This window comes from Columba livia, chromosome 5, assembly GCF_036013475.1.
Source record: "Columba livia isolate bColLiv1 breed racing homer chromosome 5, bColLiv1.pat.W.v2, whole genome shotgun sequence".
Lineage (NCBI taxonomy): Eukaryota > Metazoa > Chordata > Aves > Columbiformes > Columbidae > Columba > Columba livia.
In genome coordinates, this window is record NC_088606.1 from 28,007,499 (window position 1) to 28,022,297 (window position 14,799).

General features: G+C 38.4%; 1 protein-coding gene across 2 annotated transcripts in view; it reads left to right on the forward strand.

Moving 5' to 3' along the window:
• Positions 1–14,799, forward strand: part of BAZ1A (bromodomain adjacent to zinc finger domain 1A) — a 64,463-nt gene that overhangs the window by 15,565 nt on the left and 34,099 nt on the right. For both annotated transcript variants that reach the window (XM_065064059.1, XM_065064060.1), the window contains exons 4-8: positions 4,306–4,449; positions 9,076–9,177; positions 10,389–10,476; positions 12,311–12,445; positions 13,106–13,208. In XM_065064059.1, the coding sequence (XP_064920131.1) occupies positions 4,306–4,449; positions 9,076–9,177; positions 10,389–10,476; positions 12,311–12,445; positions 13,106–13,208 (572 nt within the window). The remainder of the gene's footprint in view (positions 1–4,305; positions 4,450–9,075; positions 9,178–10,388; positions 10,477–12,310; positions 12,446–13,105; positions 13,209–14,799) is intronic.

A 14,799-nucleotide genomic window follows, 5' to 3' on the forward strand; every position in this document is an offset into this window, starting at 1 on the left:
GAAATTTGCCATGTAAGTTACACTTACCCTTTGTTTTGGATTTTCCTGAATCATTCCCATCTTGGACTACTGGTGAGTTTGAAGCATGTACTGTGTCATGCCCAACTATAATACCTTGTGAGTTGTGTGGTTTCCCGAGAGCAGACTTTCCTAGCATCCCAGTGTTTGCTTTTCAGTTTGGAAGCATAAGCTACTGAGGTCACTGAGCTCCTCAAAAAATTATAGTGTATCAGGGCTTCTGCATGAGAGAGGTCTTGCTACTTTTTCTCACCTGCTTTTGTCTGTGGCCAATATTTGCTTTTGTACATGCTGTAGTTCTCATCAGATCCTTCAGGGAAACACTTGAAGTATATGATCAGACACAAACTTACCCAGCTCTTCACCTTGGCTTAGTTTTGGGTTAATGGCAATCAATGAACAATACTGAGTGCCAGAGCTACAAAAAGCAAGCACCACACCAAATATGTGGCTGGAAAGAGGAATGGCAGGGGAGGATTTCCCCCTTGGTAGTGTTGAACTGTTAAGTCATCTCTGCATCTCGCAGAGCAGCAGCCTGAGGCTGCAGGTGCATTTTGCTGTTGTTCACCTTCAGCCTGCCGTTTCCTTACTGTTCTTCTGGGAGTGACGAGGTTCCACCCAACCTTAAAGTTTTCTGCTAGTTGTGTTAAGCTGCTTTTCAAAGCACAGCCCAGAATTGTTCTTGTAGAGAGAGTGTGATGGAGTTGGATTTCTGCAGAAACCGTGTCCTGTGCCACCGTCTCCAGCCAGTGTATCTTGCTCTTAGATTGCTGGAGTCACTTATGTTCTTTCACCTGGGCATCTGACCAGCTCTACCCAAAATTCATGGGAATGAAAGATCTAAGTTTTTTTCATTTGAGAGAGGGGATGTGCACAGGTACTTAAAAAAATTGACATTGATAGTATCTCCTCTGGCTTTGCATTTAAAACTTTTGGGCTCGTGTTCCTCTCTTTCTTCAAAACAAACCCCAGATTTAATCATCTAGGCCAGGCACTTCTTTTCCATAACATAAGAGATCTCAAAGAGCTTGTTTTCTGAGTGTAGCAAAAAATAAAGCTGTGAGCATAGAGGCCAACCTTGGGATTGGTCAGGGAATCCATACCCTGTTGTTGATAGCAGCCTGCAGTGCAGAGAGCAGTATGCAAAACTCTTTGAGTACAGGGTAATCCTTTTGCAGGTTTTACTGTTCTAGCTTTTAACTGTCAGTGTCTGAGCTTGAGTTGCTGGGACTTGTGTGTAGAAGTTCGTGATGGCTCTATTCTCAATTTATCTGATCCTTTTCTGAATACCTTTGGGATTTACTTAGAGTGGCTGTAAGCTTTTTCACAATTTTTATTGCTATTTGAAGAAAGTGCTTCCTGACTGAGGGGGATATTAGGATATGTATTTATTTGCTTGAATGCTGCTGTCTTTTCAGTTTGAGGTGCCTCTAGTTCTTATTTTATGGGAAATAGTGAGCGAGCGTGGTTTGACTTTGATGTAAGCTCTGTGAAGATCTTAAGATGTCCTTTTTATAAAGTATTTCCATGAGTATGCTTCATTTGAGTGTCTTGCTTCAGATTTCAGCTCTGCTGTTTTTTATGTTCCTTATGATATAAAATAAGAGTTGTAATAAGTGAACTCGGGAATCATTAGGTTATTGAGAAAAGCAGGCCTTTGTTTGTACTAGAAACCAAGTGTGTTTGCCTCTCTTCACCCAGGGAATTGGCCACTACTAGCCAGGACTTGACTGTAGCAAGGGCTAAAAAAAGAACTAATAGATTATTATTTCTTCAATGCTAGAAGGAGCAGTTGCATCACCTTCTTTAATCCCCTGTCTATCAGTAACCATTAACTTCCATTGGATTATGCTTTTATTGAGCCAGGTAATGTGTGTTTCACTTGATTCCTTCACCGAAGATTTCTGGTAATTATTTGAATGAAGGCATAGATGATGGACAATCACTTGCTTTCTGTGGTAGTTTATTCCATTAGTCATGCTTCCTATTTAATAACAAAAAAGGAAGAAGAAAAAAGAGGTAGCTGTATTGGGATTTTGCTACTTACTGAATCAAGTATATAGAATATATAATTTCAATTCTTACAGAAGGAGATGTGATACTCTAAATTACAGGGCTGTCTGATGGACACACATGTAAATTAAGCATTGGTAAAATACTCAGTGACTAAACATTAAAGTCTTTTTGTCGAGGAGGACTGATTCGTGTGTGTATGTTAGGCTCTTTATCCTTTCATGGCATTGCATAGCATAGGTTGCAAGTTAGCTTTCATGTGGCAGTTTTACTGTGGTTGCAAATTCAGTGTATATGCGCTCCCCCTAGTGGGCTTCAAATAGTAAACAAATTAGAAGTGTCACTAGTCTTAAGCATTGGTGCTTTTGATTATTTTCCATTTGGAAAAAAAAACAAACAACACTTAAAAGTGTTTTTTAAATGTAATTGAACTCTCTAGGAAATATATTTTATAATCTGAAACAAAAATATTTCTACTAAGAAGTCTTTTTGAGCAGGTGATCTTTGCTGGATTTAAGAAAATCAGCCTAATACATTCTGCTATGTAGTCAGCTCCATATTGTGCAGTATGAAGGGGAGGCAGTGATGTTTCAAATATTGGAAAACCAAGACACTGTTAATGACAGGCATTTCTCTTAGGACTCAGCCACAGTCTGGTGCTGAGCCAGACCTTACTAAGCTTCATTGGCCTTGGACTTATTTTGTGAGCAGTCACTAGGCTCTATGTCCGTTACATACTTGGGTGCTCTTGATCCTTTACATTGAGTCTATTCACATTAGCACAGTTAATTATCCTGAGCTCCACTCGCCAGGAAAAGGTGCCTTCCAGCCCCGGACCAGCCTTGGACATCGGGGCAGTGCTGGCATGGCAGCTCCTGCAGACAGCGGTCCTTGGCACGCAGGCAGCGCTCGTGTCCCCATGCATAACTGGTTATATTGTTGTCTGCAGGAGTACATGACCACGTTAATAGTACTTGGTGGGTTTTTTTTAATTATTTCATATTGTTTTAAAGTAGCACATCCCGTTGGAGCATCTTGGAACTCTGTCCCTGTTGGAGAGAGATTTGGGGAGGACAGTTATGGGCACCAACTGCATTACTGCTCCTGGCTAAATTCACAAGTGAATACGACCTAGGATATTTTTGTTTTCAACTTTTGTCCTTCTTTTTATTTTTTTTTTCTTCCCCAGTGTGTGCAGAGAGTACTGTCTGCTCGCAGAAAGATGTTTAAGAAATATTTTGACATTGTTTCCTTTTTGCTAGTGTTCAGTTCAGATAGAACACTTAGAATTTGTCTGTCATAGATTTGTTGGGGGTGTGTGTTTATTTTTAGCTTAGGCGTGATGCTACGCTCATTCAAGCCCTGTGCTTCCTGCATTCTCCATTTTATTTATTTCAAGTGACAGTGTTTGGTGTCCAGAGAAGAGAATTATTCTGTGTTCTTTCTCCCGTCACCCTTTGAGCTTTTAGTGATAGTATGTGACAGCATCCACTGACTGCTATAGTTAATTTTCATGAAGCAGACAGTCTTGAGGAGATTAAACTAAAAAATATGAACCATGGGATTCCAGAAAGGGGTGAAAGTTAGTGCTTAAGAACCAGCTGTAATATAGTCACCCAGCATGAAGTGTCGATTAATTATACTTTTTAATATGTAGTTAATTCTGCCTTTTATAACTGGCATTCAGGATGGTGAAGAGATAGACTTGTTTTGTCAATTGTGTGCATGCCAGATGGAGCCTTAATATGTGTCAGCAGATAAATGGGCCATTATTAAGATTAGATGCATAATGATAATTTCAGCCTTGTTTATTTAGGTCATTGACAGCAGTAGATGATCTCTTATAAGTAAAAATACTTTGGGATCTGAAAATCTTTTGCTTTTCTTAGACTGCTGTAAAAATAAATGTAAAAGGTTTGGTGTCCAGTTTTAAGGTAATACATTAAGTTAACTTTTTAGTTTAAGTGAGAACTGAAAAAAAAAATACAACTGCAAATAATTCTAACAGTGACTTGTTCTGCTGTCCAGAGTAGTAAAGCTGGTAGCTGTGTAAGCAGATGATTTTTTTTTTTTTCTTTCATTTATTGGATGGAACTCACAAAATTAACATTTTACCTAGTATTTCAGTGCAACACTCTTAAGTATTTACTTATTTGGTAGACAATACAATATTCAGTTATAAATGTATTCTTAAAATAACATCTACTACAACTTTAGGCTCTTTGCACTATTGGAAGATTTTGAGGGTAATGAAATGTCTTTGTTTTATTTCAGGTTGCAATGTAAGATTTTGGAAGTCATAGCTCCAGCTCATCACAATGGGATGGCAAATGGCCACACCAGCAGCACTGACGGAGACACAATTGTCATCAGTGACAGTGATGACTCAGAAACGCACAATAGCTCTGCACAAAATGGGTAAATGATACTTTTACAGTATAAAGCATTCAGGCTGGGTGGAAATTGGACTAAAGCAAATGAGGTGGGGTCTGAGTAAAACAAATTACTTATCTGTGTGGCTCGTGAGTGTTCAAGCAGCCGAAGGTGACAAGTTGAATATTCACAGGTGCCAGTTATGCTACGTGAAATCTACCAGAGAGCTGCATGTCATGAGAAACAGAGTACCTACGGAATAATCGTTGTTAAATCTGTTTGGAATGACAGTGTTTCTGTTGACAGGTGGTGGAAGAGCCATGTGTGCCTATCATAGAATCATAGTTGGAAGGGACCCACAAGGGTCCTTGAGTCCAACTCCTGTCCCTGTGCAGGACAACCTCACAGTTCACATTATGTACCTATCACTAGTCCTCTCTGTGCTGCAGAACCTGTGCTGCTATAGCTTGGAAAATGCAGTTATGTTCTGCATTTCTACAGTCTGGTACTATTTAGCATGATCTATTATTTCACGTCCATCATGGGGCTCAGGGTTGAGATTGCCTTATAATAGGACATACTCTTGCTGTAACTTTCTGAAAAGTCTTTCCAGAGACTAAATGTGTTTGCATCCAAAATATAAAAATGTACAAAGCTTTCTTCATTGTGAAAGAAAGGCTGGAGTAGCTTAAAATTAAATAAGAGAGCTTCTTGGCTATAATTGCAGTGTTTAATTTGGAGTATCCCTTTACCAGTTAGTAATTGATCGTATGCATGTGGTTTATCCTAGCAGTATAATGAGAAGAAAGTTATCTGTCCTTCACAAGCACAATGTTGATGAAAGAAGAGGGTTTGAAGTGTGCCCTAGTTTTGTATCTGGCAACACACAGGCTTAAAGGAACGGCCGTTGTCTGTGAGATGCTGTGTGGATGCAGAAGTTATTCTCACTGGTTGGTGCATGAGGGCTTCCATGTCTTGGCGTGCCTTGCACAACTAGGGTGGAGCTCCTCACTTGGCCAAGAAGATAACATGGGATAAATAATTTTAAAAATTCTATACTATCTCTTGAAGGCAGTGTCTGAGTTGTTCACAAAGAGGTCCTACACCTTGGAGAAAATAAGTGCTCTTTCTGTATTCCATAAGGCATATGGCATTTGAAAGGAGGTTATTCTTGGAATAATGTAAGCGTACACAGAGCTGACTGTTGGATTGATCCCTTTATGTTGCTGTCACTTCCATGCATGCAGAGCTGGTAGTAAGACTGAGTCTTACACTCCCAGTTAGTCTGTGGTTCTCCCCAGCTCATTACTTATTTTGATAATGCAGGAGAGGGAAGGAAAATAATTTACTTCTCTTAGAAGGAGAAATCTTGCAAGAATATCGAAATTTTGGAAGTACTGTTCTGTGGCATAACTAACTTTTATGCTACAAACTTAAATTGCAAACCTCTTATGGCTTTAAAATGCTTAGTGGAAGTTTTAAGTGAGTCTTTTTGTAACAAATGCAAGAGTGCAGTAACACGTTAGTTTCTGGATATATTATGGGCCTATGCAAACTTGAGAAGTATTATTTGCTGTACCTGTAAAACCTATCTGAAAGTAGAGCATTGTTGTCCATTTTTTTTATATGGACATCTAAGATTCTTTATACCCTTGCCCATAACAGTAAGAATCCCACTGAACTGAATTACACTGTTTTGCAGCCCTAATCCTTCAGGGACTGTATTTTGCTGTTTATGGAGAAACTTGGATGTGGAGCATATCAACATTATTTGCCTTGGAACCAATGTCAAGTTGATATGTGCAGAACTGCAGTTCTGCCTCCGTCTGCACACAAATCTCCAGGTTTTGAGACCCAGCCTTTGAGCGAAGCTGCAGTGCCGTTAAACAATGGCACAGCAGATGCTCGGTGTGTTTGTGAGGGGGGAGGGGAGCACAGCACAGATTGATGGGCCATCTGCAAATATTTTTCCTAAAGAATCTGTACGGGTAGAGAATCTTAACTGAAAATAGATGTCATTAGAGATCCCAACCTCTCTCTGACCCTACTCCTGTCTGTGTGGGGCAGAAATAGCACAAGTTCTGTACAAGTGTTCCTGCTGTCCTTTTTTTTTATTGTGTTCTGCTGTAAAAACTGAGGTTGTACAGGGAGGAAGAGGCCAGGATGCTCTCACTCCTGCCCTCCTCAGAAAAACAAGCTGCTTTGTAAGGCCTGCGTTATGAAGCAAAAGGCAGCAATCTTCTGAGGTCTTAAACCGTTGATCCTATTCCCTGGGACCCTCTAGTTCTGTAGGGTAGTGGTCATTGTAGATGAGCAGTGTACACACCTTAAACTGCTGGACTTGGGGTGAGGTCAAACTCTTGCATTCTCTTCAGCACCAAGGAGCAGGCTGGAGGTTGAAGGGCTTGTGCTGCTCAATATATACAATACTGTCTGCAGCTCAATTCATGGCATTCCTCTTGCTGGGGCCGTGAGTAGTGCGAACCATCAACCACATCAGAAATACTAGAAGAAAAAAATTCTTATTGGGTCGCTGGCTGGCTTCTGGCAGTAAATTTGGGTGTTTATGCATTTTGATGTATCATCTTTATTTTGGAGAAGGGTTAATTGTTTCTGCAAATTTTGGAATGCAAGCAAAGGTCACAAAGCTTTTGAAAAAAATGTGAGTGAAACCTTATCGATATTTTGGTTATTTATTTATTTATTTTAAACCATCTTCAACCTAGGTTTCTGCCTCTTCTTTGGAGAAGAAGTTATGAACAGGATACGTCAAAAAGTGTGGTTGTTGCTTGTCATTAAAGCTATACAATGTCTTCAGTAGAACAAATCTTTCTTCCTCTTCAACGATCTTTCCTCTTTCCTCTCATCCTCTCTGACCCCTTCTTTATCTGAATCTAATGATGGAGATGGTATGTCTTAGCAGTTGGAATTGCTCAGTATAGAGTAGCTTGTCAGTGACAACCTTCGAAGGTGCACAGAGACCGTCTTTTTGTTGGGATCAGTATACCAAGAGGTTACCTCTGTGTAAGGCTTGCATTGGAGCATAAGGAGACAAATGTTTGCATTATTTAGCCAGCATTCTTCAGGGGAGCTTTTTCCATTCCCAAACTTAGTCAAAGAGAAGAAAAGCCACTGCCTCTTTTGGAAAAGCAGAACAGCATTCATTGTAGATGCATTCTTGATTCTCTAACCATCAGTATTCTTCTATGTAGTTTTTCTAGTTCTATTAATACCACAAGATATAGGTAGCTCTAGCAAGACTCAGACCATATAGTATAGATAGTCCTGTCCTTGACAAGGTTTCTCAGAAGCTTCTTGGTAAAGCTACCTTAAGACCATACTGTCTGAATACAAGATAGCAGAAATTTATATCCAAGTCATGTGGTCACTGTATCAAAGTGACAGAGGGGCTGATGAGATTATCATCTGTTAGTGGTTCAGAATAACCTCATTAAAAAAATGCAAGACTCTGCCAGGTGCATTTACTTGAGTGCGGTAGAAACTAGTGTAATATAAGTGAGTCAGTTCCAGTTTTTACCTATTAAGTTCAAGATATTCTGTATTCTTTCCTTGGGATCTGGTGGTCTGTCAGAGCTGTCCTGTTAAGACTTGCTGTATGGACTCTGCTGCAAAATGGGTCTAACCTTTGCTAACTTTTCTGTATTTTATATAATGTTTTATGAAGTGCAATACAACAAAAATAATACGACATTTATGCCAAAGTGCCTAGATAATCTATGTAATTTTTAAAGCTTTCTACATGTACTGGATGATCATTTTTTCCCTCTTGTGCACTAAGTAAAATTTTGACTTTGAGTTTGGATTTATGAAGGAGGACTTCAGGAATATGTTCACTTCTTAGGATAATCAAACTCAGAAACTAAGCAGGAAAAAAACCTTTGTTTGGGAATTGGGTTGAGGCCATTATACATGATCCACTGAAGGTGGGAGAATGATTTTACTCAAACTAAAAAGTAAAGGTTAATGATACAAGAGTTAACCATTGATTGTTCTTTGGGCCCTGCTTTTGATTACAGACAGTATTTGAGTTTAGAATCTATTAAAATGTATAAAATAATCTACTTTGGGTAGAACATGGGCACTTGGCCTTTTACTTTGTATTTGAACATTATCTGTTGGGAACCTTCTTTAGCTTGTTAGACTAAAGGGCTGGAAACGCAGGGGTGTATGTATGGTGAGGGGACAAGTTTGTATTTGACACTATCAAGTAATTCCTAGCCACAGCCCTCATTACTTTAGCTTTCCTATCTTGAGTCTGAGGATGATCATGGAATACCAAGTCACGGTATGACCAAAATACAGACAATTTTCTGAGGGACAGGGATGTATCATTACTTATCTCCTCCTTTGTTCTTCCTTCCCTTCTCGCCTCCCATCTCGCCAGTAAGGACACCAACATCTCTGATCCCTTTTCCTTTTCCTTGCAGGAACTGTCTTTGATGCAAATCTATTAATACACCTAGTCACAGAAAAGCTGACAGAAGTGAACAGGTCCTCTTTGGTACCAGTGGAAGTTACAGTCTGTATTAAATGTAGCTTGTATTTTCAAGAGGTCCATTGTGTGTGTGTATAAATATATTAAATGTATACAATAAAAGACTGATGTTTTGTGATTGTAGTTAACTTTGTAATTTTTCTTAATTTTTTTAGGGAGAAGAAAGCCATAATTGATCCTTCTTTGTTCAAATACAAAGTAGAACCTATTAAAAAAGATTTGTATGAGACTGTTATTGTTAAAGCATCTCAACTAAGGTAAAAATTACTATATTAAAGTTAAAATCCTACTTTATAACTGTGTGAGTTGTGTAAGTCACTGGAAGATGTTTTTGGTATCAAATGAATGGCATTTAAAAATAATATGTTAGAACTATTAATTAGAGGAACTGGAACAAAATACTGTGTTTCACAGGCTTTCTGTAGCCAAGGGTTCCAAGCTTTACTAGTATTAACACAGGTAGTAACTCCTTACAAGCCTCTGTGCTTTTGTTGGCTGTTGCTTCTGACACCTGTGTCTACTGATGTGACTGGTGGCATAGATGAAGTTTGAGAACCCTGTTCTATAATATTGATGAACTGTTTGCATTGTGAACCCTCTGTGGTAGCATTACTGGTTGGAAGTGGTAGAGCAGATGCTTGTTATCAGACTGCTTTAAGATAAAAAGCTGCAAAGAGTTTTTGCTTCTTAAATAATTTTGTCTTGAATTTATTTAATGCATTTTTAGAGTAGGTTGTGCATCAAAACTTTATAAACCGGCTGCTGGGGGCGGGGGCAGGGAACACCAGACTTCAGTGATTTCACGTCATTTAGTTCCAGCATGAATCCAGATTAGTTTTCCATTAACCATACCTGTGTAGTTGGTTTTCTCCTTCCTGTGAAGTAACGTGGGTTCCCTGGGGTGCCAGGGAGCATGTGGAGCTGATGCTGTCCTGTAGGCAGGAGTGGCGCAGCCCAAGTGAGCAGGGTGCCCCTCTCCCTTGTTGGCCTGAGAGTTCTGTGCCTTTCCTTCCCCCATGAGAGCTGTGGGTGCTGCTTTCCTGTTGCCCTTGTTTGCTTCCACCCTCTTCTGAGACAGTCAGACTGGAGTCTTATTTGGGGATTTTAAAAGCTACCGTGACAGAGAGGAATGTTTGGAGGATCTAGTGGGGATGAATAGGCTGCAGAGTTTGTTTGTATGTGTGTATAAAAGAGGACATACCAGGATCTTCAAAACAAAAATTGCAGATGCATAACCAACTTTTTAAGTATTTCTTGGCTTTTGTTTTGTTCAGAAGGAAATTTTTAATTGAATTGGGGTTGCAAATGGCTGTTAATTACAATAGTAAGGGTGTAATTTATAATTAAGAAAATGAGAAAAAAGTCAGTCACATAATCTGTTACCTGTGTTTTTGCATATATTGTCAGCTGTACTTAAACAGTAATTAAAGATGTTATTTGATAATGCTGCCTTTCTTTCCTAATACAGCCGAAGGAAACATCTCTTTTCTCGTGATAGACTTAAACTTTTTCTGAAACAACACTGTGAACCACATGATGGAGTCATTAAAACTAAGGTAAATAAGAAGGAATCATTTGTGGGATAGAATATTGACCCTGCTCAGTCTTTCTTTTACTTTTCTCTACTAGCTGCTCAGAACCTCTTTTTAAAATTACAACAAGTTTAGCTTTTTGTAAGTATTGAGTTGGTATTTGACTTTTCCAGAATAAAACAATGAATACTGCAACTTTTTCTGTAAAAAGAAGTTTATGTTAAACTTTTGCTTGTAAACAAGATGGTAAATTTTCTGTACATGAAGCAGAATTTAATTCTCTAATTTCTTCTTTAGCTACCCGTTTAGAAAAGTCCCAAAAATAAAAATGGGAGCTTCTACCTAGAAGAATGTTATTTATTAAAACATAATATATTTTTGCTTAGTCTAACACAAGTTGTTTTCATTCTTCAAGGTATGCAGCTCGTATTCCTAAGTCAAATAAAAATTATCTATTTCTGGTTTGGTACAGTAATCTGATATTCTTTTGTAATGCTTTTAGCTGGAAAATACTTTATTATAGGTTGTATTAAGTCTCCAGTTCTTCACTGAGACAGAAGTACTGAAGACTTCAGGTGGCTGGAATGGGCTTTTGGTGAGGCCTTAGGTGTTGAAGATGCATATTTTTGTCATCTTCTGTGGAAATATATGGTGATACTTAGTACTAGTTCAAGCTGAAGTTCATATCTTAGCCTGTGCAGGATGACTCTGAGAATTTTTTTTCCTTGTGCTGAAGGAATTGAGCAGCTTCTCCCATGCCAGCCAAGCAGGTGGCAATTTCCCTTGCCCCGCTTGCTGTGCCACAGGAGATCCTGCATCCTTGCACTGCATATTGCAGCCTTGACCCTGAAATCCTTCTGATCTTCGCCTTGTTTTTAGAAGGAAGCATGTTTGTTTATTACATCTTGCATTTTGTGTGTGTTTAAGAAGAATCCTCATACAGCTGTGTAAGTGCTCGTCCTGCACAAGGAAGCTCTGAGAGATGAGAGCATCAGTCTTGCCTCTGAAAGTTGTGGAAAATAACAAAGGCAACTAGTTTTTGAATGAGTTTGTAATTTTGAAGTCTATCTCTTTTAAGGAAGTGGAAATAAAAGAAAATGGATCTGAAAGGGATAAACCGCCACCTTCCTTGAGCTTGTTAGCAATTATGTTGTCCTTGATATGATACAGTGAGCTGGGTGTAGTGATCTTTTAGTGATGCTTTTTGGTGCCTCAGGAAAATAATTATATTTTATATGTGTCTGTGTGTGTGTGTGTCTTATTCTTTCTGTTAGGGCATTTGTGGAGTGTCTCCTTGTTCCTCTGCTGATTGCCTTGCATTTCAGCAGTTATGTGAACATGTCCTGTTTGGATTATCTCCTTTGTGTCCTCATCTGTATCACTTTGTAAGGGTAGCGTTCCTGAAGTCATCAGGTTAAAGGTGACTTTAAATGAAATTTTGACAATTAAGAATGAGAGAAGTAATAAATTTTCTTCTCTTCCAGAAGAGTTAAAGTATTAGAGAATCATATGATACGTCAGTAAATTTATTTTCCAGTTTTCTCTGTCAAAAGTAATTTTCAACATATGTCAATAAATTGCTAGGAAGACTGTGTCCAGCTGTGTTTGCAAAAAGGCATCTAAAGAAATAAAATCTTGCCAAATTCTATTTTCAGATGTGTGCTGCTTACATTATTATCCACTTGGTGGATTAACTCTACACTTACACTGTTTCAGAGTTTTATTTCTTATCCTAAGCTAACTAATCATAAATCTAGTTACTTTGTCTTTTTTGCGAGTTAATGATTCATTCATTAGCTTATACTTATGAAAACGTAAGAATTTAGCAATTAATATGTGCTTTCTCTCTCTTATGAAGGCAACATCAATTGCAAAATATAATCTAGCAGAACAAAATTTCTCCTACTTCTTTCCTGATGACCCACCGACATTTGTCTTCAGTCCCGCAAGCAGACGGCGAGGGAGACCCCCAAAGAGGGCACCTACTAGTCTTGTGAGTAGTGACATTTTTAATTCCAGATGAAGACACTTCAATGTAGTCTTTTAAGTTCTACCATTTTCTCTGAACTTTCAGAACAGTTGGAATGCAAGTTTGATGTTGTACTTTTTTACTTTGAGGATGAATTGGGATATGTTACATAATTGCTATTATAGTAGATTGCTTTATAGTTCAGCTGGTCAAAGGGACAATAATTGATGTGTTATCTTATTATTTTTATCTTTTTTATTTCTGTGATTCCATCAAGAAACTAGCTTTTCAGTCTGTTGTGAAGGCACATGGAGTACTTGTCCCTTCTTGGAACAATTAATAAATAATTTGCTAAAAACCTTTAATTTGTACCCCTAGATACAAGTATGTGACTTGACCTCAGATACAGTTATGTTACTTGCCTGTATTTAAACACAGCAAAGCTTAGTGTTCTAAACTGCTTTATTTAAAAAGAAAGCTGGCAGAAAAGTGTTGGATTTTCTCCCTTCTTCCCCACCATTAGGCAGGATCTCTGGGTCTGTAGTATGTTTGGGGGAAACTCTTACAGCCTGTTTTTATTCTTGTTTTAGTGAACTGTTGAAAAATTGGGAATATCTGTTTCTGGTCATTTCACTGTAGATATTATGTTCTTTCTTTCCACTCCCCTTCCGAATTCTCTATCAGGAGGATGAAATTACTGCTAAACAAAATACCCAAGGAAACAAAAGTAAAGTACCAAGGGAAAAGACAAGGTTCCAGAAGCAAAAAGAAGATATGCAGGCCATGGGTAAGTTGAGGTTTAGTCCTATGACTAGTAGAACCAGTTTTTGCAGGTCCCAGAGCAGGCCATAATTAGAGTACTTTTGGGGTTGTAGCTCTCAAAGGGAAAATGTCACAAGAGCGCAATGCCAGAGCACTATTGCAAAGTGCTCCTTTCTGTAGTTAGAATGCTTGTTTCCTGGATTATTTATTTATTTATTTTTTTTCTAAACTTGGGAAACGTAGGAAGCTTGTGGTCCAGCTATGTTGATTTCTATCTCAGATAAAGAGCAAAATACTTGCAGAAATTTGGATTCTAAAGTCATGTATAAATTTTACCAGCTGAAGGTATATTAAAACATGAGCGTTTAACAAAATCAATCCGTTGTATGAAGAAAATCCATAAATGGAAAAACTACATCAAAATTTAAAAGAACGGCAACACTTTTTAAACCCATAATAATACTTAAGCAAATCTTGAGTCCTTCTGAAGATGTCTATAGGTAGATATTTAAGATATGTCTCAATGTTCTGCATGATTACTTACAGTCTGTTTACAAATTTTTCCAATTAAGAGAGCACAAATCACTTAAGAGGTTTTTATTTTGGACTTATGGAATTATTTTGGCTGAGTTTTGACCTGCTTCTGATCTATTTAAACTTTGTTTCAAATGAAGTAAGGGGGCCCACATAACTTTGGCATGGATTTAACTGGATGAACTGGTGCACCTCCTTGAGGAGACAAAGCTCAGACAAGGACATGTTCTTCTGGATTGCAAGCACTGATGTCCTTCCTAACAAAAGGCTTTCATCTGTGGAAATGTTTTGGTGGACTTCTGGTTTCTGCTTCTCATTTCCATTATCACAGAATGTTTTAGGGTGGCAGGAGTGCCTGGAAATTATCTAGTCCAACATCTTCTTAAGTAACTGCAAAGTTGTCTGAGACTACTTAGGGCCTTTTCTTAGGAGGTGGGGACACTGGGGCTTAATGGGCTCCACTAAACTCGTGCGTCCACTTTTCTGCACAACCAGCATCGTCAGCTGTTATGTGCTGGAATGGACAGCACAAAACAAGGTAATCACTCACGAGCGTCAGAGCTGCTTCCTTTTTTTTGTGTGTGGCATTAACTGCAGCTTCTAGAAGGCTAGTTAAGACACATTCTAGCTTAATTTTTAACTTTGTTTTATGCTATTGTACCCCAAACCCCCACAGCCTTGAAACATATAGTTTCAAACAATGAAAGAGCAACCAGCCCTGAAATAAGTTGCATGACGTGGAGATCCAAAGGTGTTTTTTGTATTTTCTGCCACCTCACTAGAAAGCTGTCAGAGCATGTTGATATTCAGACTTTGTAAATGCTTTCTGTTCTTTGCTGGGGCCAAAAAATTATGATAGATGCATCAAATAAGAAGTAATAATTAAAAAATATCATGGTGTCAAATGTTCTGTGTTGTTCAGTTTTGGCGCAATGTTGGCCCATGATTATAAACCTCCTTCTTTTAAAATATTTTTTTTGTTTTTAAGATGCAGGTTTTTTTGATTTGAAACCCACACCACATTATACTGGTTGTTTAAAAAGTATGGTACCATCCATACAATTAACTTAAAAGTACACTTT